General features: G+C 46.1%; 1 protein-coding gene across 1 annotated transcript in view; it reads right to left on the reverse strand.

The window, feature by feature from the left end:
* The window catches only part of PAPPA (pappalysin 1), a 181,062-nt gene that overhangs the window by 60,321 nt on the left and 97,140 nt on the right, over positions 1-23,601 (reverse strand). Inside the window, exon 10 of the mRNA XM_008920190.3 lies at positions 15,610-15,806. Coding sequence (XP_008918438.1) covers positions 15,610-15,806 — 197 coding nt within the window. The remainder of the gene's footprint in view (positions 1-15,609; positions 15,807-23,601) is intronic.

A 23,601-nucleotide genomic window follows, 5' to 3' on the forward strand; every position in this document is an offset into this window, starting at 1 on the left:
TTATATGGTCAGAGAGCTCTTTGACATGAACAAAGGTCTCATTACTTTTATATGATTTTGTTCTCATTCTTACATCTCCTCCTGCTCTATTGGTCCAAAGAGGTGGCTGAAAGAAACATTCGGTGCTTTTTAAGTGCCACTTAATGGGTGAGTGAAAACCTGTATGAAGAAATCACCCAGACCTTCACCAAAAGTTTGAATCAAACCCAAAATAAACCCCCGCTGAGGTGGGTTGGAAGTCTCTGATAACTTTAAAACGCCTTGTTTGATTTGTGTGCGTGTGTGAACTCCAGCACTTTCTGCTTCTGCCTGGGAATATTAGCAAAAATCTGGGCATTGCATAAAGAGCCTGTGTTTGAGCCACGTGAGCTGAGGTGTGTGGACTGTCAGACTGGCCTGGTTTGAACAGGTTAGATAAGCTTCCCCCTGCTGAGGCTGAGCCATCGCTACCCAGACAAGTGTTTCAAAGTGGTCCTGGGGTAAAAGGTTCTTTTAGAAGAGTATAATTGAGAAGTGTGGGAGAAGTCTAACTGAGATGAGTGGCTACAAGAGCCTCTTCTGCACTAGCTGTCAGCTAGTGAACTTAGCTAATGGCAAAAAAGTTCTTGAAGATTCTGCAATAACAATCCAAGTGGATAAACAGTCCCTGTCACCTGCAGCCTCCACCATCCCAACAGGCTCTCACACACATGGTAAATACATCCCCACTTCGACTCTACCCAGGCAATGAGTGTCACACCATCACTGCCAAGTCTGAGAACTGTCTGTTGGGAGTGTTTGTCACACCTCTGCCTTTGAGGCATCCCCAGAATGTGGCAGCAGCCTGAAGGCCCATATTATTTAGGTTAATGGTTGGACTCAGTCATCCTAGAAGTCTTTTCTAAACTGAATGATTTTATGATTACTGCAGTACCACCGCTTTTAAGCTACAAGTTCCAATGGCCTGGAAGACAACATCATCTCTTCTCATGGCTATTCATAGGAATTCACACTTAGAAACAATAAATTATTTCCTAATGTACTCTCTAGTTTGGTACAGTGATGCAAAACAGCAGCTAAGGCACCTGACAGCTGTGGAGGGAAGAACAGATAGACATACTTCTCGTTTCAGGGTGTTACCAAGCTCTAAAGTATTTGCTTTGAAGAATGACGGCATCACACAGGACTCCAAACTTCACTCACTGGGGCTTATCCAGATTCTCAGACCCACAGAGCAATGGGATCCACAGGAGCTTAGTATGTGCTCCAAAGTATGCGAGGACTATTTGTGTCTAGTTACTGGAAGCCCATGTCATACCCCTCCCTAGGAAGCTGCTTTCAATTAAAGGAGCTGATGTCTGTTCCTCTCAGAGGTTCAAATCCAGCTCGTCTCCCACCCACACATTCTGTACACAAACATTGAGAGACAGAACGATCAAGGCCAGAGAGCACTGTGGGATCTTCCCACAAGAGGGAATGCCTGGAGGATTCCCTTTGACTGATTTATACAACCCCTTGTCAATCACAGGCACACCATGTTCTTCAAACCGCCTCTCCTGTTTTCCTCTTCTTACTCAAGGGGACCGAGGAATGTGTCAGCAGAAAGGGAAAAGTGATATATTGGGAGCACTTAGTTCTTTGCCACATCTAAAACGCATTTACTATTGCAATCAGCTCCATTCCCTTCAAAGTAATATGGGAAAATTTGCTAAAGAGCAAATTTTGGAAGGCACCCTTGTGAATGATTCCCAGCCATCCCATGACTTCAGGCAAAGTGAAGTTGGGTTGACGGGCTCCTGCTGCAGCTGAACTCCAGGTTAAGGATCAATCCTGTGGACTGGGCATGGGAATAGGTCCCATCCTGACTGTGCCCAGTGCATGGTCCCAGTACAGCCTTCTGGGCAGCACTTGGCTTCTCCAAGACTGAGCCCCCCTCTGTAAGATGAGGATGATATTCCCCCATGTCACACAGGTACGTTGAGGGTATTAGGCACAAAAAGTTGCTCAGATGTTACAAAGAGAAGGCACAAACAGGCACACACAGATGTGAGGATACCCCTCCCCACAGGAGTGGGTTAAATACAAACTGATGCCATCCCACTCTGACCTTCCCATCGAGCGAGCACAGCCAGACACCGCAGGCTCCGCATACGCTGGTGGTTCTCGTCATTGTAACGTAAAATAATTCTAAATGCAGACAGGCAAAGCTGCTCCTCAGCCGAGGATGCTGCCCTACTCAGCTCTGGCACAGGGCTGACACCGTGGTTGGGGTGGACGTGCCTGTCTGCATGCCCAGGGGCGGCTGGAAGCAGAGCAAATCTCCAGCACACAGATCTGGCTGCTCCCAAAATCCCATCTGCTGTCCCACCGTGGGGCTTCCTCCAGACCGTGTCTTCAAGCCACGTCTGGCTGAGAAGGGCCATCACGAGCACTGGTCTGTCGGGCACTCGGGAGCATCCTCCTTTTTGGGGAGGAGGGTGGAAGTGGTGATTGTGCCCCAAATGCTGCCTCTCCCTCCTCCTTTCTCCTGGGGACTGTGCTGCTGTCCCTTCTGCACCCAGACAGACAACACAGGGAGTTTCTGGGTTGAAATGGGCTAAACCCTGTCCTGTTTGCAAAACAGCAGCCAAGGAGCAAGCAGGAACAGGATCTGTTGGTAAAACCCCCAGTGGAGCACACGGCATCCTGAGTGAGGCTGCACAAGTGCACAGAAAAGCTCGTGGAGACTGATAAAAATCCATGGAGGCACAAACAGAACATCTTCTGTTGCTTGAGGATCCAGCTAAAAAACCAGACTTCAACGGTAATACTGAAACCTAATTAATCCACAGTTTTTAGCTGACTGCTCTGCAAAATGTTATTTATATTTAACTCAACACATGCCAGAGAATCCCAACCATGACATAAGCAGCATTTTAACACATCCCTTACAGATGAAAACTTTCTCCATTGCCAGACCAGGGGGCTGGCAGTCACCCAGACCTTTTATTCTTAAATATGTTATTGTTCTTACTGACCTAAGGTTAATCTTACCCAAGGATGAGAAACTATGGTGCAGTTGCTAAATATCAGAAAGGTTCCTGCTTGTTTATTGCCCAATATTGTGAGGCAGCTTGACTGCCACATGGACACCACCCAGTTTGCCGACTGCAGCACAGACCTCCAATCTGTTTTGAAAGCTGTTGCACTGCTCTTCTCATTTAGGCTGGGAACTGGGTTGGAGTTACAGAAAAATTAAATTGCCCACATTAGTGGGCACCGAACCATTAAAAAGGCCACCATTTGGGATCCAACAAACACCTCGAAAATCACCCAATTTCTATGACCATTTCAAACCCACAGAGCTCAGATGGAAATTGTACTCACAGGATTACTCAAGGGGCACTGGGAGTTTTCCTCTGGGTTTTCTTCAAGGTTCTGGCCAGAAATGCTTTAGGACTAATGTCTTTATCAGTGTTCTTGATTTATCCCATCAGAAAATCTGAGTTCACAGTTGTCTGCCCAACTATGAAAGTCAGCATTGGGTCACTCCAGGTTGGTCTCTAAGACTTAAGGAAAACCTTCAAAGTTTTTTGTTTGTTTTTGTTTTTGTTTTTTTTCCAAATTGGTACATATATTAATTTTTATGTGCACTAACAATGAGTTTGAAACACCCTGTTGCAGAAAATAAAATAAAAACCCAAAACCAAATCCGAGATTCAGCAGCATAGATTCTAAGCATAAAATGATGAGGTAAAGCTGTGTCTTCTCCCTTTTAACAGTTGCCTTACCTAAAAGTCTACTGCTTCTTCCCCAGTAGCAACTTTCCCTCACCTCTGATGCTCATCAACTGCAGCTTCTACCCCAAACCTCTCCTTGTCCTCTGGGTCTGATTACATGGTTTTGGTAAGTTTTGTGCTCTTTCTCAGCTTTTGCCTGTTTTCATTGGGGTGCTTAAAGGTCTGATGGCAAAAGATGAAAAATTGCAGCGTGTCCTGCTCCAGGACAAAGGAATGAAGGCAGGTGATCCATAGAAAAAGCTTTATCAACTAACTGGAAGCTGATGAAACTCCTGGGGTAACACACTGATGCTATATTGCTCCCAGATCCAGTTGGCTCAGGAGTAAGAGGAAATCTCATCTGTCAATTTTCCCCGTGTAATGAAGAACAGGATTTGGCTGTGGGATTGGGAAGCAGCTTACATCTCCTGCAGGATGAAATAAAGCCCCATTGCCAGTTGTTATGTCCAGTCTCAGCCCAGCCACGTCCACTTTGAACCTGGAGCAGCCCACGTGTCTGGACCCTGCAGGCTTAGTACTCAATTAGCATGTTATTACAGCTTTCTTAGCACAGAGCCCCAGTTTTAAGCTGAAGATTTGGCTGGATTTTTTTAATAATTGGAAAGTGACCTTTCTCTGTATGACAACACCACAGATGATACAACATGGCATCAATATTTTGTCTGCAACGTGACACAATGATAAATTCCTCGATGATAAATTCCTCGATGATAAATTCCTCTGCTTTACAATAAAAATGGTAGTGTTCATTTCCAAAGGGAAATTTCCTCGGGTAGAGTTTTGGATGTAATACAGGGCTGTGATTCAGAAATGAGTAAGAGCTGCAAGGGCTATTTCATTTTGTCATATAAGTTGGTTTAGTTTGAGGCAAGCAAATAGGAGCTACAGGGATTTCCATTAAATGATGGCCCAGATTGCATGTGTATTCAATGTGTGTTATTAACTTCAGCTTTCTCAAAAAACGCAGTTATTTCACTTCCAAAGAGTCGGTATGAACAATATATTTCCATTTTTAAATCATGCAGACCCGCATTCTTTGAGCTTTCCTTTGAATTTCTGTTATCTCCAGATTCAAAGCAAACTTCATTTAAAACCGGTGAGTTCAAATCAAAATCACATCAAACCATAAACTTCACATGGCATACCTGAAAAAACTGTAAATCAGTTCTGACTGGCCCTATCCCAAACTCACATTGGCTTTGACAGCCAGCCAGCTGTAATCAAATATCTAGGATGCTAGCTGGACCCGTGGAAAAAACAATATGGAGTTTTGATTTTCCAGAAAAACCCTAACCAGATGATTTCTGCACGGTTCAAAGGCTCACGCCAAAGACTCTGGCTAAGCCAGGGCCAGAAACTACAAAATAACAGAGTGAGAGAAAGAAGAATCAATTGTTCTGATGGGATTTAAAAATCAACCCACTTACACAAGCCCCCAAGTAAACCCCAGGATTCAGAGCTCCTGGGTGCAATTTGCACTCACTCCTGCTTCTTTTGCCTTTCAGTGACACACAGTGAGGGGATGTGAAATCAAGGGATAGCTCCAAGTGCAGAACACGGTCTCCTGTGAAGCACATGGAAGTGCAATCCAGCAATTTGCCATGTTTCTTTGTTTTTCCCTCTCAGACCTCTTTTATTTCTTCAACACAGCAGTGGGACATAAAGATGCTGCTCTCAAACAACAGCATCTCCCACCCCAGCACTGCTAAGGTCTCACCTCAGAGACAGAATTCTTGGAATTAGCCCTGAATTCCATTCTGCTATTATGTTCAAATTCACAAATACATCTGCCAGTAGGAACAGCACCCAAATTCAACAGCCTAGACAGACAGGATCAAGCAACAGCACCCAAACAAGACCTTATGCCTTCAGTTCTGCAAATATCAGGCTCATTAGAGCTAAAAGGCATTTTCGAGCCGCAGCAAAAGCTCCTGTCTACAACTTCCACATTACTGCTCAGAGAAGTGTGAAGGCATTATAGACTGATAAGTGCTTTAGCAGACTGTATATCCATCCACTGGAGAGCGAGGTTAAACAAATACGGGAGCCAGAACATTATTGTTGGCTGCACACTCGGGTTCCCGAACTGCCCGTCTCTAACTTGAACCAGCCAGGTCCACTACAGCACAGCCAAGGCTGGCTGTGGGGTGCTGAAGCAAAGGAAAACAATCCCATCCCATGAGCTTTCACCACTGAGGAGTAGAGCAAAAGCTAAATTTTTTGTTTTTCCTTTGACTGGAGAGTTTTATTCAGGAGCAGCTGGCATCAGAAAATCAAACTGCGAAAGGCAGAACGTGTGCCGCGTTTTAGGAGGATCTTAGATGTATTTTTGGTATTATATTCATGGATCTGACTCATTAGATTCACTGTACTTTTGCTGGTTTGGCACTCCTTCAAGGCAAAGCAGGATTGGGCTTGGTACAATCCACTTGGTAACATCTCCTCCTTCTTTCCCAAAGCTGGTCCTATAAACTTGCTTGGATGAAGAAAACACACAGCTAGGTAGAAAAAGCCCAAAGGCAGCAACAACTAATCCCTAAAGAACTTTGGCTCAATGAAGAGTTCCCAGTCAGGATAACACACTGGCTGAGGTGGACAGAGATGCTTAGAAGCATTTGGGCAACATTCATGATGGGAAGAGGGATACATAGGGGAAAAAAATTAATCCCCATCTTTTTCAGCTATCAAGCACGAAGAAAACCCCCAATGCTTTCATTTCCAGCATGGTAGGAGTAGACCCTAAATATTGTTGACCTTACCACAACTCCCTGAACCACCCTGAGAGCTCATGGGGCACAGGAGCCACTTCCAAGAGATGTGAGGCAAGGCAGGTGCTACCCTGAGCCCTGCAAACCTCTCGCTAAGCTTCGCCTGCGGCTGAAGCAAACAGCCGTGCAGTGGTTAATGTCAGCCCCGACCACATGATCACATTCAGGAAAGGTCAAAAGAGTGATTTTTCATTTAAAAACATCTGTGTGTTTAAAGAACAAAACTTTCTCATGTGCAGAAAACCAGGGGTTTCCAGCGCTTTTATTTCCAGAGTTAAAGTCGTGCTTCTCGGCTTTGTTTGGGGTTATGGACCATGTAAACACGCTGTGGAAACCACACGCAACACTCAGCACACAGCCCTTCCACATGCAAGGATAATTGAGGGTGCAAATCTCCCTCTCCCTGGCTCCTTTTCCCTCTCCAAGCTGCTCAGCTTCCCCCACCACACTCCCAGTGAGCCAGTGAGACACCCCCCTGTTGTCCTTCCCTATATGAAGACATGCACATGCCTCTAATCCTAAGGGTGTAAGTCTGCTCTGGGCTGTCAACAGGCCTTAATTGGATACATCCAGGGAGATGATGCATTGGGAAGAGACCCTGAATTTAACAGCAAGAGGAAAGGCTGCAGAGAGGCTCCCTGGGAGTGTGTCAGGAGGCTTGGAGGAGCTGCCATGTGCTCCAGGGAGCTGACAGCAGTCACACCTCAGCCAGCAGAGCCTTTCGGTTTCCATCCAACTCATCTGCCCTGTGCCAACCTGTATTAATCAAGATTAAACCCTCTGGCTTGTTTTTGTTAATACCTGAAGACACAGATTGGGGTATGCAAATCAAAAGGTGCTCCCTTTGCTTCACTGGGCTTTTCCCACCAAAACTGCAGAGTAATGGAACAACCATCATGCAAACAAATCCCTCTGGATGAGCTGGACCATCCAGGGAGAGTCCATAGAGCAGCACCAGCTGTTGCCTCCAGCCTGTGCACATCTCCACCCAAGCAAAGGCTTGTTTGGGGAAGCCTGTCACTTCCCTCTAACATTGGAACAACCTCTGTTTGCTCTGATAAACCTCAAACTTCATCAAATTAAGCAAAAAGACTTGGAGCATTTAATCCTTGATGTCCCAGGTTAGAAGCTCACAGGAGCTGCTCTCAGAAGAAGTTACTGAAGGGATTAAAGTATGAGCATCATCTGAAAGAGGGGATGCAGGAGCTCACAGCAGTCCAGGCTCAGCCTTTCTCACCGTAAACAACCACTGGGAAACAGGTAAATTTCCATGGAGTGAGGCTTTCCTTTTCCAGCTGGGACAGTCACAGCATGCACACAGTGCAGGCACAGGAACAGAGCAGCTCTGCTAGAAGGGCAGATGTTTCAAAGGTATTTGGATGGAGAAAGGTGGGAAGAAGGTGATCTCTGCCCTGTGCTTCACGTCCTCTCTGAAGAGAGACTTGCCTTCTCTGCATGTGATGATGCAAGGGTTAATTATCAAAAAATGGAAAAATAAGGTTCCCTGCCTGAAGTGGTAAGAGTAAGGATTTCGTCCCAGTGACGAAAATGGCTGAGCAGAACTTGATGTTCTCCTGAAATGAGGGCTTCTCCCAGTGAGGAGGTACATGTGGGGACAGATAATAGCACTGATCACGCGGAAAAACTGTTTCCTGGCACACGTTGCAGCTCGCAGCCGGACCCTGAGGCGATGGTGGAAACCCAGTCCCCAGGAGACTCCTGCTGATAGCACAGGGAGCTGGGCCACTTACCAGATGTGAATTTGAATTACCAGGGTGAATCACAGCTTCTTATCAGATTCCCCACTGAAATGACCTCAGCGATGCTCCAGCTCCAGCTCCGCAGGCAGTACTTCCAAAAGTGAGGACGGATGGCGGATGTGGGGTTCTTCAACAGTTACAGCTCCAACCAAGGCAGCACAATTCAGAGACCTGGAGCAGCTCAAGAATTTATCCAAATAGTCTTCAGTTTGGCTTTTTGTTTGGTTGGGTTTTTTTAAGCTATTTTTAAAGCAGATACTTATTTCCAGGTGGGGACAGATGGGTTGACTCAAGAGACTTTCAGGACAGTGCTGGGTCACCAAAACCCATTCCTTTTAGAGACATCTCAAGATGGACACCCTAAAATTCACTGGCATTCCAAGTACGAGTCTCTAACGAGGTCTCTAATGTGGGCTAAGATGCCTATGGTACTCTGAACAAGCAGACAATCCTTCCTTTAAAAGAAAAAAATAAATTCTTTGCTCCTGGCATGAGAAAGTTTACTTTCAGCTTAAAGAAATGATCGTGTGGTTTTGGGGATGGCATTCCATTCTGCTGGAGAACAGCACCCTGCCTGCCTGTATATCCGTGGCTTTGTAGCTACATTACAACCCTGGTGAGCTCTGTTTACATATTTGACATGTTTTCTTGTGCAGAACATGAAACCAAATTACATAGTAAAGGCCATTATGGCTTTGCTCTTGCACCCTTTTCCGTCCCCTCCTTCCGATCGCTTGGTTTAGATCTATCTGGGCGTTTTTAGCTGCCCCGGATCGCCTGGCAGTGCTTCAGGCAGGTTTATTTGCTGTTGCACAGGGAAATCATGGAAAAGCTGGTGAAGACACATGCCAGGGAGTAGGGAGAAGAGGGCCGGGGCGGGGGTGGGATGAGAAAAGCCGAGAACCCTCCGTGCACACGAACAAAGCAGACGTGTCGGTGCATTTATGCAAAATCATTCCGCTCTGAATGGAGAGGGACCCAAGACAAACAACCCGGATGGGATGCAGGGGAGCTATCCCACGCTTACAGCTGGACATGCTCTGCATCTAAAGGCTTGTGAGCAGCGGCAGCAGACAGAGAGACTGGCAGGTTGAGGGGCAAGGGCCGAGGAGGGGGGTCTCCTTTCAGAGCAGTGCATGTTAATGAGCACCGCCGCTGTCGGGGGGTCCGGCTTCCCGGCTCGCTGGTGTTGAGGGGGGGGCCAAGCTCTTTTCTTGTTCCCGTCTGGAATCTGGGTGGGTGGCTGGGTGTACAGCAGATATGATCATGACTGGTGATTTACTTCCCAAAGAAGCACATAATCCTTAGTGCTGTCCAAGACAATATTCCTTTCTTGCCTTTCTTCTTGCTTCTAGAAACAAATAATGGCATGGAATTCTGCTCTTGTTTCATTAGTGGTAAATGTCTCCCAGTTCTAGGAAGATGGGACCAATATCCGGCACCTGAGGATTTTTGGTTTGACCTTCATCTCTGCAAAAGTCAGATTGAACCTCTCTGAGAGTACTGATGGCTGCTTTGCTCTCTGCATCATTCTTTGTTTCTTTTATCTATTTTCTCTACAGTACACAAAGGGAACACAGTGTACCAGCCCCTGGTACTCACTGTTCTGTTTCCCTTAGATGACTTGCATATGTGTTCTTGAAAAATTATTCTAAAAAGTAGGGGGGGGAAGGGGGGAGTGGAAACTAAAAAAAAAAACAAACATCCCTTGAGTGTTTGGCAAAATTGCTTGGAATCTCCTCTGACATCTCATTGTGTTCCCTCTGTCCTCCCCTTACACAGATGAGCCAGAGGCTACGACACCAGCCATGGGGGCTGAGCTTTACTACTGCCAGGAGCAGAGGAGCACTGGAAGACATGGGGATGGAGGGGTGCAGGGGAGGGAATCCCTGTCTGTAACAGGCAGCCAGGTGATGGGCAGCATCCCCTTCCCTCCAGACAGCTCTGAATTGACTTTAAAGGTAATGCTCTTCCTCAGCCATCTGTCTACCAATGAGTTTTTTTCGAGCCAACCTACCTAGAAATCCCACTTATAATTTTACTTAGCTTGAGAGACCTCCCCAGAACACTGAAATCACTCCTGAGTCCCAGCACTGATGGTAACACACATCTTTGTAGCATCCCTCACCTTGGTGTGGACCCTTCACAGGGACCCCCTTCTCCAGCAAGGCAGAGCAGTAAGGAAAACATGTGAATAAAGACCAGTGGAATTCCTTTGGCAGAAAGGTTGCAAAATCCAGCTTTCCCAGGAAGACAGGTGGGAAGCAAGTCATTAAAGCAAGGAGTTGGTGGGACAGTTTTTCAGTCCTTTGTGCTGGGAATGAACAGCCAAACTGTGCTAGGATACAGACTGATTAATTCACGAATGGGATATGTGAGGGGCTGAGAGAGTTAAAATGCAGATTTATTGACCCCAAACCCCTTCTAGGTCTCTGCTCCCAGGCAGCAACTCTCATCAGGCCCTGAACAGTTTTCTTTTTATCCAAGATATGAACATTTCCCTTTCAAGACATCCTGAACTTCCTGGTGCTGGGGAGGTTTAGGCTCAGTAATGCCCAGTGCCTGCAACCTCTCTGAAGGATATTGAGGTCTAATCCTCAAACAGTAGCTTTACCTTTCTGTGCTCTGGTTTTCACCTCTATTAAACAGAACAGAAACCAAGCAGCGTGGCTGTGATAAGGCTTAATTAATCACTGTACACTGAAAAAAATATGAAAAATATCATCACTTAATCCAAGGCAGGAGAATTCCAGCCTGAATTTGCCTGACAGTCAGAGCCAGGCCCGTGATGCAACTCTCCAGCCTTCAGGCAAAAAACCAAATTGGCTGGTCTGTAGTTTCCAGGGGAAATGAAGACAAAGTTTTGGACCCCTTGAACTAACTTTAGACTTGGAGACTCTGTAACCTAAGCTGAAGCCCTTTGGTGGATCAGCCAGTACTGGAAATGAGCTCACCCGTGTACAGCAGACTACATTCCTCTTCTGACAGCCTGTGCACAGTGTCCAGTTCAACTTTTTCCAGAACTGGTCTCTGCTCACTCATGGTTCCTCCATTAATGGTTTTTCTTAGTGGGATTCTGCCCTCATCCTCCAGAGCTTAGTGGTTCAAAGTCTGGCTCGGCTATAAATAACAAAGACATTTGCAAAGCAAATCATCTTATTAAAAAAGGGGATTTTTTCATCCCTCCAACCACAACAAAACTCTTACCATTGAAGAGCAACAGGACTTGGCTGTGAATTGGGGAGTTCAAAAAGGGCCACTTGCAGAGCCGACAGACAGATACCCTCCCTCTTCTCAGCAAGATCACCCCAAAGGGAAGGAATGGCTTCTCCATTAAAAGTTGCAGGTTTCCTCTCTTCCCACTCCTGTTCAAGATTACTCTATTTGCTGGCTTTGCTGTATCTTTGGGGAATTATCTTCGGCTTTATATTTATTAGACAGAATAAAACTCCATGGCAGAGAACTTCATCATCTTTCTCTTCAATTTTCTTATGGTATTTTCTTACCACTCTTGGAGCCCTTGCTCTACCATGTTATTTCTTTTAGTATTCAGAATACTTTTGCGCTCCTTTCTTCTCCTTTTGTGGGCTATTCCAGACATACTGCAATTCTAGACATCTTTCTGCTGCTGGTGGAAGGTTTGTTGCAGCGAGTCTGGATGAGTGCAATTGTGGAAACTGTAATAGGGGCAGGAGGGGGCCTCTGTTTGTGGGAAAGATGTAATAAGAATCCTCTTCCACAACATCTTACTCCATAGAAGCCCCCGTGGGGTACCCAGAGGAGAACAGGGTGTGTTCTTTAGTCCGGGAATGAAAGAAAATCCCAGGATCTGTCTGTGCCCAGCAGCCTTGGGAAAGAGTCCCTCTTTGGTTAACTGTGCCTGAGCTGTGCAGCTTTTTCGTGGAAATCCAAGCTCAAACAATGACATAGGGAGAAAAAGATACTTTATATATATATATATATATATAATACATATATAAGGTTACTTGTTCTAAACAACTGCACAACTGGGAGGAAACACAACAAAAGACAGTTCCTGAGGAACTGGCCCTCTAAATTACCAACCCACAAACCAATTTCCAAGTCCTGAGCACACATTGCTGTGACAGGAATAACAAGATCAGGAATCAGATCCCTTAGTCCCTTCCTATGAATCTCTATTGTGAAAGCCTAAAGGGAAACTGCAGCTGAATCAGTTCTCCAAAAGCAGGAGTGCCACCAGCAAGAGGAAAGGAGAAATGGCATCTCCGGCCTCCTGTGGTTGGTCTGCACCCACCTGCCTTTACTCTGCACATCTACACTGATGGTATTTTACACACAAGGAGAGGCTCTTTACAAACTCCCAGCAGAAGCAGTGGGAAAAGAGCAGCTCAAGAGTGTGCAGAGCCCTTATTGCTGAATTCCTCCTGCACTTGACAACAGGTACTGAGCAGCATCTGCCTCCAGGTCTGCAGACGATTCCAGATTGGAATCCAACTGCAGAAATGCCCTGCACTGGTGCTTGCACTTCTGTGCTGGCACAGGGTTGCTGAGTGGCCCTCTTTGGCTCTGAATATGATGCTGTCAGTACTGAGAATATTTCTTAATCAGTACTGAACGGTGGCTGCCAGAAAAAGTAGAAGTGGCTGTCCCTCAGTCTTGCTTCTGCAGAAAGCGTGATTGTTTAAAGGGGGGCTGTTTGACCTTTCCATTTTTCAAATCTGTATCTCTTTGCCAAGACTGTGTCATTCTTTGTAAGCATTCTGTTGTTCTAAACAAATCTTATACTGTGAGCTTTCTCTTTTATCTCCCTTTGTATGTTGCCATTCGGCAGCCTCACACTAACAAGTGATGGAAGATCCACCTCAAACTAAGAACCCAGTGTGGGCATCTAAGGAAGAAACAACTGCAGAAATGGGCAAAATCTTCACTGAACTAAGCAAACAGGTCACAGAAGCAACCCTACAATAACAAAAGACTCCAGCTTGTGCTCATCAACAATCCTCCAGCAGTAAACGAGCACACATAGGCAGATATTGCTGAGAGACACAACAACAACCAACCAACCTGCCTTGCAAACCCCTCAGAAAAAGCCTTGACAAAACTATGACAGTCATGCAGAATAACAAGTGCTGAGATATCTAAGGATGAGAACCATTTTAAGTCAGAGTATGCTAAAAATGTTTTAGAGCACCTTGAGAGCGCTGGGGCAATTATGAGAAATGGGGATGGCTAACAACAGGCAGCTTATGTATTCTGTATATTGCTGTGCACTGCACTCAAACATATCTTTCATGGCATTCCTGATGAGGAGCCAACACAAATACCACTCTGATTAATCAGGAAGCTACCCAGCAACAACATGAAAAGTTTGCACAAGACCAACAAGCACACAACCTACTCTGAAAGGTATCTGGGTGAGGAAAGGTGCTCCTTTCATCAATGCAGAAAACCCCTAAGGCTCAGTGCTTGTGCAGATAATGAAGCCAAACATGTTTACACACTAGTGATCATTACATGCAGTGATTAGAGGAGATCTTAGGTTAATTTTCATCTCCCCTAACTAACAGACTGATGACCTGCTGCCCCACCTAACCTCTCTGGAGTGACAAGTCAGGTGCTTTCCCAAGCCAGCGAGGCTGTCTTCTTCCTGGGGAAAACAAAGACTTTCTCAACATATATGATTAAAAAGGTCAATGAGCCCCATGCACTCAAACTGGTGTAATGGGACCAGCTGAGCTAAAGCAAAAATTCCTTTTGCTGGAAGTAAATAGCCCACTGTTATCTCCCTGGGGGCCAGGCAATAACAGGAGGCATGTTCCCATTCACTCTGCCAGTGTGTGATATGTTAGTGCTCTGCCTATAAATACAACAGCTTTTTTTTGCCTTTTTTTTTTTTTTAACAAGGCTGTGACAACTTCATCTCATCTGGGTACAACAAACACGCCTGAGTTGTGGCTACACAGCAGGGCTTTCTGCTGTGTGCGTGCGTGGTGGTGGTTTTTCCACCACAGGACCATATGTTACCTACTGAGTGGAGTGGCTGAGTTCCTACCAGTGCATCAGACAAAATCAGGGCAGGTCTCTGATGGAGTGCCTGGGGACGTGCCCAAAAAGCAGCACCTGGACTGGAGACACTGCTCTCTGGCCTGCACTGCAGCACAGGGAGCTCGAAGCAGAAAGAAGTTATGAAGGCACTGGTAGGGGCCCAGAGGAAAGTTCCCTTTACAGTGTGAAATAATAAATGAGACCATGACAAAAAGGCAACACTGGGCTCGAGATTCTGTCTTGATACTACGCCAGCTAACCACGCTTTGCGCATTCAGAACTGACCTGGTCATTAATTTGTTACAGACTTGTGCAGTGTGAGCAAGGCCAACTCTCTTGCATAAAGATGTTTTCTCTTGCAAGCCAACTGGAAAAGCTTAAAGTTTACTATCCATGGAGAAATCTGCTTGACATATCTGTGACACAGCACTCCTCTCTGCACTGCCCACTCAAGACACCTCCTGGATAATTAGACTCTCAGAACAACTTTTCTGCATCCTACCAGAAGTGAACGTAAGCTGATTACTGTGATAAATGCTCTATCTCTAGCAAGGGGCAATGGTGGGTGCTGAAGGAGGAATATATGAAGCAGCTCTTATATATGAAGATCGTTTCCCTGCTGTATCCTCTAAAAAACTAATAAGCAACGTGGGCTTTCTCAAGTCAGGTTGCATCTGGACTGTTGCATCTGCAACTTGTACAGCTCTGTTTTCCAGGCATTTATCTGAGGTCTTTTTGAACTCATTTGGATCTAATTCTCTCAGAGAAACAAAAGGTGAAGTTATGGTAACTGGAGCTCTTTATGTTACAAAGGAGACATGGGAGAAGGGGGTTAAAGCTAATGAATGTCTTTGGGAATGGACGGGACCTTTCTCAGAATAGAACAATAGGGTGCTTTTATGAAACTGGGAGGCAGAAAACACAAAACTATTAAAAAAAAAAAGAACACACTTGTATTATTCAGCATTAGCCCTCAGAACTCATCGCCACAGGATCATACCCTGCGGATGCTGTGGAGAGCCCATCTGTCTTTTAGGTGATGATGGTTGGTTGAGGTGACTCCTACACAACTTATTGAATCAAGAAGGTCACAGCTTGAGCCAGTTCTAGTTGGATGGTTGGAACTGAATTTCGATTCATCACTATTAGTCAGGCTCAGAAAGAGGGAAACTGCTGTCAAGGGCCTTCCTTGGTGAAGGAGCACCCATGAATGCTGACCACTGAGCTACACTCAAGAACTCTGCTCCTTGGTGGACTTCCCCTTCCAGGAGAGGAAAGGGAACGTGCTTTCCTTACCTGGGTGGCTGCTGGCTGACCGATGACCACCCATCCTGGGCACTGCTGGTCACTGTGATGCGAGACGGAGACGTTGGAAGCCCATTGATCGAGGAAGCCTTTGGGGGTGTAAACGCCACAGTCTTTGATGCTGGTCATCTGCTCAAATTCCTCACACACTCCATCACCATCGTGGAAGTAGCACCTGCTGGGTTCATCTGCAGGGGAAAGCAGAGAAGGAGAATCACAAAGGACTGGCTACACATATCTGCAGTGTAGTTGCCAGGACCTGATACCATCAGTGGTCGTGTATGTGCTGGATCAGGTCACTGGGAAGTGGGAGCATTGGTCACTTCCAGGCCATAGCAAGGTGATTGCAAAAAAGCCAACCAACAATAGCCAACGTTTGTATTGGGTAATTCCCTCAAGATATTTCCCAATGTTAGGGGTTTTCTGCTTATTTTCATCTCTCTCCTTTTAAAAGGATGGAGACAGAAGAAAGCAGAGATAGAAAATACATAGAGAGACAATGTGGGTGTTGGCATAATTCCACCAGCTTGGATGGAAAAACGCCAGGGGAGGGTTTGGTCTACGATGTTTCCCTTCTTGTTTTTTAAAGATATTTGCAAATAAACAACAACAGCAACTGTGACTGTAGGGATTGTGAAAACTGCCAAGCTCAGAGTTGTAGTGACCAAAGGGCCAAACAGATCTGTTTATCCAAAGCAGATACACTATAAGAAGTGTGAGGGGTAATCTTGCCACATACACACACGGTTTCAACCAACATGAATCAGATTTGACCTGAAAGGATCAAAAGCAGCAGGAGACTTTATTATCCTTGTCCATTTATTCTGTGGCTTCTCTAATGAGACTGCCAACAAAGATGCCAAATTTTTGAGGTTGTTTCTGTAGCACTGGCCCATTAAAAACTGAACTGAGATCCATCTCCTCTTTTCAAACAGACTGCATAGCAATAATGACTTTCAGTTATTAGAGTACTCTGTGAAATGGAAACCTTTGACCTGTTGGTATCCTATTTTGTATTGTATTATCATTGCCAGTCCCCAGAGGTATCCAGTTCTGACAGCCTGTTGTATTTTTGTCTGGCAAATAAGCCTGTTGAAAAAAGGGTAGGAAATTAGCCAGAGCTGCTAGCTGGGCTGATGGAAATGATCCCTAAGGAGAATCCTGTCAGTAGTATTGGACTATCTCGAGCTAGGTGTCAGAAAATCCGATGGCTGCTCAATTTTGAGCTACTTCTAAACTCCTAAATCCCCTGTTTATTTTTCCTCCTGGTTTACACAGTGAAATACCATCATGAGCCAAAAAAAATGGGTTTATCGCTATTCAATTATTTAATGACTTTCACTCCTTTTCCTCCTGTGCAATATTCCCCATCTTTAAGAGAGTGTGGCTTTGAAAGAATAGAGAAGTCTATCAGGGAAGAATGTCATTATGGTTTCATTTCATCACAACCTCTGTGGACAACTCGTGTACGTGGATAAGTGCAGGGAACTGTGTATTTGCTGGGCGAGTGCTCCGAGCTGGCAAAAAGGCGCCAGCACACGCCTGGAAATGTTTCAGCTGTATGAGTGCAGCCCTGTGCCTGAGCGAATATTCCCAGGGTGGCCAAACTTCCTGACCCTACATGTCACATCTTAAAATCTTCATTTGTCTGGGAGCCACCGAACATATACCACACACCTCGAAGAGCCCGGAGGAGGAGCGCTGGGGACAGTGCTCACAGACAGGAGATGACAATGGCTCCCCGGGGTGGCTGAGAGGATGTGCAGATGGGCCCTAAGGCAACCCAGCAGGGCTGGCCCCCTGGCCCTGCTGTCCTGCCTCCTCCTACAGCCTGAGTGCCCAACAGCTCTGAGCCAGCAGGGCCCTGCTGCTGCTCGTCTGATACCAACCCAGCTGGGAACGTGTGCTTGAACTGATCTGAGAGCCCCAGCTGGGACATCCCTGTACACCTTGGACATCCCTGTAGCACACCTTGGTTCCCTGCAGGGCCTCTTGATGTTGGCATAATGCTACACTGACTCATTCATCCCTGGGAGAGCCATGCTCTGAGTCTGACCAGCTCAAGGAAGGGGCAGAGCATGTCTGTCACTGTGATGGCCATGGAGGCAAACTCCTGGTTCCCTCACCTTGTCCTTCTGCCCCTCTCATTCTGCTCCTCTCTCTGCAAACCCATATCAAGGCTCTGGGTCTCTGCTGTACCCAAGAACAGTAGGATAAATCTAAGTGGCTCACCCACCTCAGAGCACTATGCCCCAGTTTGAGTTGAGAGCCTCAGCAGAAATCTCTGAGAAATATTCAGCCCTGGAAAGACTGTGGTTAGCAATCAGAATCCTCAAAAACAAATGCCAAAACTATGAAAATATGTATTTTTGGAAGAAGAGTTTCTTTGTAATTTTATGAAAAGAGGCTTATTTCTATAAAAAGGGAAAAAGAAAAAAGAAAAGAAAGGAAAATACCTACCATGTTAAAAAGACCTGACCTTCAGCTTTTAAGCATATGCACAGTCAGATATACACATACAGTGAAACACCATCATCCTGCCACACACCCACACTGACAGAAACACTGACACACAAACACTTGTACACTCTCTTTACACATCCCTGACTCAGCCACCCCACTGTTGCAAACACATACCCAGAGAAACTCACAGCCTAATTTTAGGCACATGCATTTAGACAGTGTTTCCCAGCCTTCCCAGAGCACTGACTTATTTTCACGACAGGCACTGAAGTAAGCACAACATTTATATAGCAGCATACTCCTGCACTGGCTCCAAATGTTCCCTCCTAATGCGATGATAAACGTAATGGGCTTCTGATAAGATCATGTGTTTGGGATAAAAGAATACTCAAGACCTACTCCAACCCGATGACTTAATTCAAACTCACATGGATGGGAAGGCAGCCTTTGAATAGCTGTGATCCAGGCCAGTGTGTGATCCTAACAGAGGCTAATTTGTTCCTGATTATGCCTAAGACCCCAATAAATCTGTCTGCTCAGAGTCTGCAAAACCCGAGGGAGGAACCGAGCGCAGAGACTGGGATGTCTGAATTAAATGGAGGCTGCCTAAATGATTAACAAAGTCCTGCTGAACTGCACTGTCATGAGCCCTTGTGCTGTGCTGGCCCTGGAGAGCTGCCTCACCCTGCGCCGGCGGGATGACACCGCGCACAAAAGCTGAGAGATGAGGCACCCACTCGCCTTTGTGTGCTTTGAAAAATGGTGGGGGAAAGTGGCTTTACAACCCTAGTTTACTTTTAAGGAAGATCTGTAAGTCCTACTGTTGACACATCATTCAGCTTGCAGTGCTGGGCTTTGAGGGGAGCGTTGGTGAGAAGAGGGGAGGACCTTTCCTCCCTGTGAGCTTCCTAATTTTGAGTGATGGCGAAGAGGGGGATGTGATTAAATCCTTCCCAGACACAAGGGCATCAACCTTCAACAGCCAAATGTGGTGCATCACTGGGTGGGCTGCCAAAAAGCAGCAAAGATTCTTCCTTCCCCACGTGTTGAGCACCAGCTCTGACTCCAGATTCTTCCTGTGGTCTTGGATGCTTGGTAGGTTATGTGTTGGGTTTTACATTTTCATGATCAAAGTGAAGGACAACCAGGTTGTTTCTTCCTACTATTGCCCTCACAAAATAAAAACAGGTTTCTTCCCTTTCCTCAGTGATGTGAACACAGCTCAGTTAAATCCATAGAGTCCTACAGGTTCAAAGTTGGGGAGGGCAGTGTCAGGAGTGGAGTATTTCTAGGAAGCAGTAGCTGGAGATGATACAAAATGCCTCTTCTGTTCTCTTTTTAACAATGTGAGCTAGTTTTTGTCCCCACAGTGGTCTACAGGCTCCCAAGACATGCTGAAGATCATATCAATGTGTTGGTCATGCATGTTCATCAACACCGTGGACTTCTCACTTCATATATGAATCTGATTTGAAGTAGATATGGAGGAAGGGAACATAAAGGAAATCTGTTTTGTCCTCAAGGGAAAAATGACTTCAAAAAATTAAAAATCAGTTGCCTGGAAATCCAGCTTAAATCTAGAACAGTAAAATGTCTGCAGGCACAGCACCTGGCAGCAGGAGAGAGCATCTCTGGGGGATTGACAACAGATGCTGCAGGATTCTCAGCTGAGCTCAGGGAACCCGTATTCATTCAGGCAGCCCAGGCTCCTTTTCCCTGGAAAAGTTCTTTCTGAAGGCACAAAAACGTTGGGGCCAAAACAACGCCCCTGTCTTGCCCTTGCTGTGGGACAAGGCAGTCTCCAGTTCAGCAAAGATTTCTGTGGTGTTTGGGAATCCCTGAAGGCTCTGTGGCAGCACCAACCTGGAGATGGGGGGTTTGTTAGAGAAATAGGTCAGCAAGACCTGGTTTGCTCACTCTTTAAGGCTTTAAGATCCAGAATGATCCTGGGGCTCGTGTATGTTGCACCAGAAAATGATGCAAACTCCATCTCTCCTTGCTTCCTAAGCTGCCCCAGCACAGTGCAAGAGGTAGCCTTTTGTATTGAAATACAGACCTCTCCTCTGGGGTTCAGAAACGACAGGATGCTCAAGATAATGCAGAGGATTTAGGGAGCACTGGGAAGCACCTGCCAGAGCAGGTGTGGATGAGCAGGTAACTTGCCATCACTGTTACCTGTTTGAAGAGAAGCTGGGAAATCGTCAGCAAAACGAATGAAGTCTGGCAGAGGTCAGGAAGCAAATATGCAGGATATAGACTTATCAGTGATAGGCAGCCTTTCACCTCATTAAAAAAAAGAGAGATGAAGAGATCCATTTCATGGCACAGGGCACATCCTCCAACAAGGTTTTTAATGTCCAAGCAGGGTAGTCAAAGTTCTGGGGACAGACACTGGGGGCAGCTTCCTGTTTTCAGCTGGAACGCAGTGATTGGCATCGGCATAGTCTTCTTTTGTGCAACAACTACTATTTTTTTAAAAGGCTAGACAAAAAAAAAAGGAGTATTTTTAAGCTCAGCTGTTTACTTAGGGATGTTTCCAACTATAACAAGCCTCATGCCACATAACTGTTTGTCCGGAAAAAAAAAAAAAAAAAAGAAGAGAAAGAGAGAAAAAAAAAAAGGGGGGGGGACAAAAACGCAGAAGCATTGTCTCGGAGTAACAAATTTTTGGAACAGAACGAGCTTCGCATTTTTAACCCCTGAAAGGTCTGTCCAGAGGTGTACAGGCCTTCAGACACGGCGAGGGCCAAACCCCAGGCTCACCAAAGTCAGCAACTTCTGCAGAAGCAGCGTTTTACCACCACGTCACTTAATCGGCATCTCCAGCGCCGGTGTTTATGTTCACACAGAGGAGGAGAAATGTATCCAGAGGTTTCTATCACAAAGGGAGAAATAATTCCACTGCAGATCACATGAACCCGGCGGCTGAGTGACCGCAGAACCTGCTCCATTTATTTCTATGGGAGTTTCACCTTTGGCTTCAGTGGGAAGAGAGTGAATAACACGGCCTGCTTCCAGGATATCTGCTAATCTCTTCTTTAATATTGAAGAAGGCAGAGACAGAGATATTTCCTGCTCCAGTAAAATATTCAAGAGTTATTTTCCTTCCTGGATGTCCCGATTTGAAGAGAGGAAAACCATTACGCGGAGCTCGGGCAGACCTTTCCGAATGAAGTCGCATATTGATACAACTGTGACGTCTTCCTTCGATGAAATAAAACAGAAACCTTGGAAGCGAAGGCAGCGCGGGTGTCGCAATCCGCCGCGGAACATCCAGGGGCCTCGCAGGAGGCTTTTTCCGTGGAAGATGACAATGGTGTCTGAGCATCTCCTGAAGGGAGCAGGCAGGCTTTGCGGAGTGTGGCTCCCTGGCAGTTCAGCTGCTCCGTGGAAATACATTCCTGGGTGTGCCGGGCTTGCTTTGTGTGGCGTGACTCGGCTCATCGGTATGAGCTCCGATATAGCGGTCGGGGCACCATAGTTATGCAATTGATCCGCGTGCTGCAGACAGATCCAGTTACAGCTCCCTCGCAGAGCCCGGCACTGAAATTTGATATTTCACCTCCAGGAACATGAGTGTCACTTAAGAGAAAGGATATTTCCTATTGCTGGCAGTGGTAGTAAGATCTTGTCTGTTCTGCAGCTAGCTAAGGTGGCCATCCCCAAGTCCAGGTAACCAGACATGGCCAACAGGAGCCAATGTGGCCATCCTTAAAACCACAGAATCACAGAACATGCCAAGTTGGAATGGACTTACAATGATCATGGAGTCCAACCCTCAGCCCTGCACAGAACTGTCCCCAGGAGTCACACCATGTGCCTGACAGCATTGTCCAAACCCTCCTGGAGCTCTGGCAGCCTTGGTGCTGTGCCCACTGCCCTGGTGAGCCTGGTCAGTGCTCAACCACCTTCTCTGGGGGAAGAACCTTTTTCTAATATCCAGCCTAAACCTCTCCTGACACAACTTCAGGCCATTCCCCAGGATTCTGTCACTGGTCACCACAAAGAACAGGAGCCAAGGTGGCCATTTCCAAGCCCAGGCAACCAGGCATGTTGTAAGAGCACTACAACACACATTCTCTTTCCACCTCACCTTGTTTCCCTCCCTGAATGATCAAATAAATCAGAAAAGTGATGCCAAATGGATTTTGATACTATATAGATTTATCAGCTATACTTGGAGACAGTTCAACTGAAAAGGTTTCTGTCACACAAGGGAGCAACGACTACAACCATGAGAGGGGTGGCCAGGGTGGCCCTTCTCAACACCTGACACGCTTGGGAGGCTGAGGAGGAGTCCAAGAGCAAAAAGCCAGCGGTGCCATTACCCAAGGAAAACAAACTGCTTGTTTGTGCATGTGGTTGGATGTTATTGCAAAGGAAGGTCTTGTGCTCAGCATCATCCTCTGAGCACAGCAAGTTGCTGTTGAGTCACAGAGGATGCTCTAAGGAAGGAATTACGACCAGCCTCTCTGATCCACAGAGAGTAATGTGTGAGGGATGCAACAAACACAGGAGTAATTCTGCTGCTGGGCTCTCATTGTAGCTGTGTCCTAAAAACCAAAGCTGGATTGAGCTGGGCTGGAGTCACTGGCCTTGGGAAAAATGCAGGCAAATACCACTCCAGCCCACATTCTCCCCCACAAAAAAGCCCACATTCTCTTTTGTATTTTGCTGCCTGAGATGCCTGCTCTCTCTGCTCTGTGGCTCAGCTGAATCTCCTAGGATTGCACTATTAATGATGACAGTCTTGAAAATCACTTTAAGAGACTTTATGACTACTAACTTGCCAAAGGAGTGCTTAGACATTTTAGAACATGTAGCCACACTCCCGCGAGCTGCAGGAAACACTCAGCTTCAAAGTATTTGCCTTGAGCTGAAGGAGTCACACAAATATCATCTGAGTAAGCCTGGTCAGTAAATTCATTACTATTTGCCATGAAATTCTGCTATAGAACCTCAGCTGCTTGAACAACAGCAACACTCTTTCCCAAGCTCCTTGGTCAATGCTTTCACCTTATTGATGCCCTGGGAGATGCTGAGTTTCTCTTGCAAGGTGGCTCAGTTTCTCCCATGCTGTTGTTCTACTGAAAGCCCTCGGCAGGGTCAGCCAAGGCCTATTTAATGCTCATGAAAGAAGGCAAAATCACCATTAGCTGCTGTGTGGGGCCACAGTTTCAGCAGCCAAAGCTGTGTTCCTATGCAATGGTATGAGGAAGGGAGGGGGAGAGGATGGGAGCGAGGCACGGCTCTCAAAGCATGCCCACAATGAATATGGATGGTCATCCATCAATTTATTTTAAGCACATTACTCCTCTGTCAGAAAGGGAAAAAAGGAAAAAGAAAGAAAGGAAAGAAAAGACATATAAAATTAGGTTTGTGTCACTCATTTAACACTGCAATTTCCCCAGAGGATTATGCACCAAACAGAGATAGCAAGCTCATGAATATTAATCATTTCCCTGAATGCAATGCAGCCCGCCAAACAATAAGATTAGGGGAAAGTGCTATGCTTAATTT

This window comes from Manacus vitellinus, unplaced genomic scaffold (assembly GCF_001715985.3).
Source record: "Manacus vitellinus isolate BGI_N305 unplaced genomic scaffold, ASM171598v3 scaffold_27_pilon, whole genome shotgun sequence".
Lineage (NCBI taxonomy): Eukaryota > Metazoa > Chordata > Aves > Passeriformes > Pipridae > Manacus > Manacus vitellinus.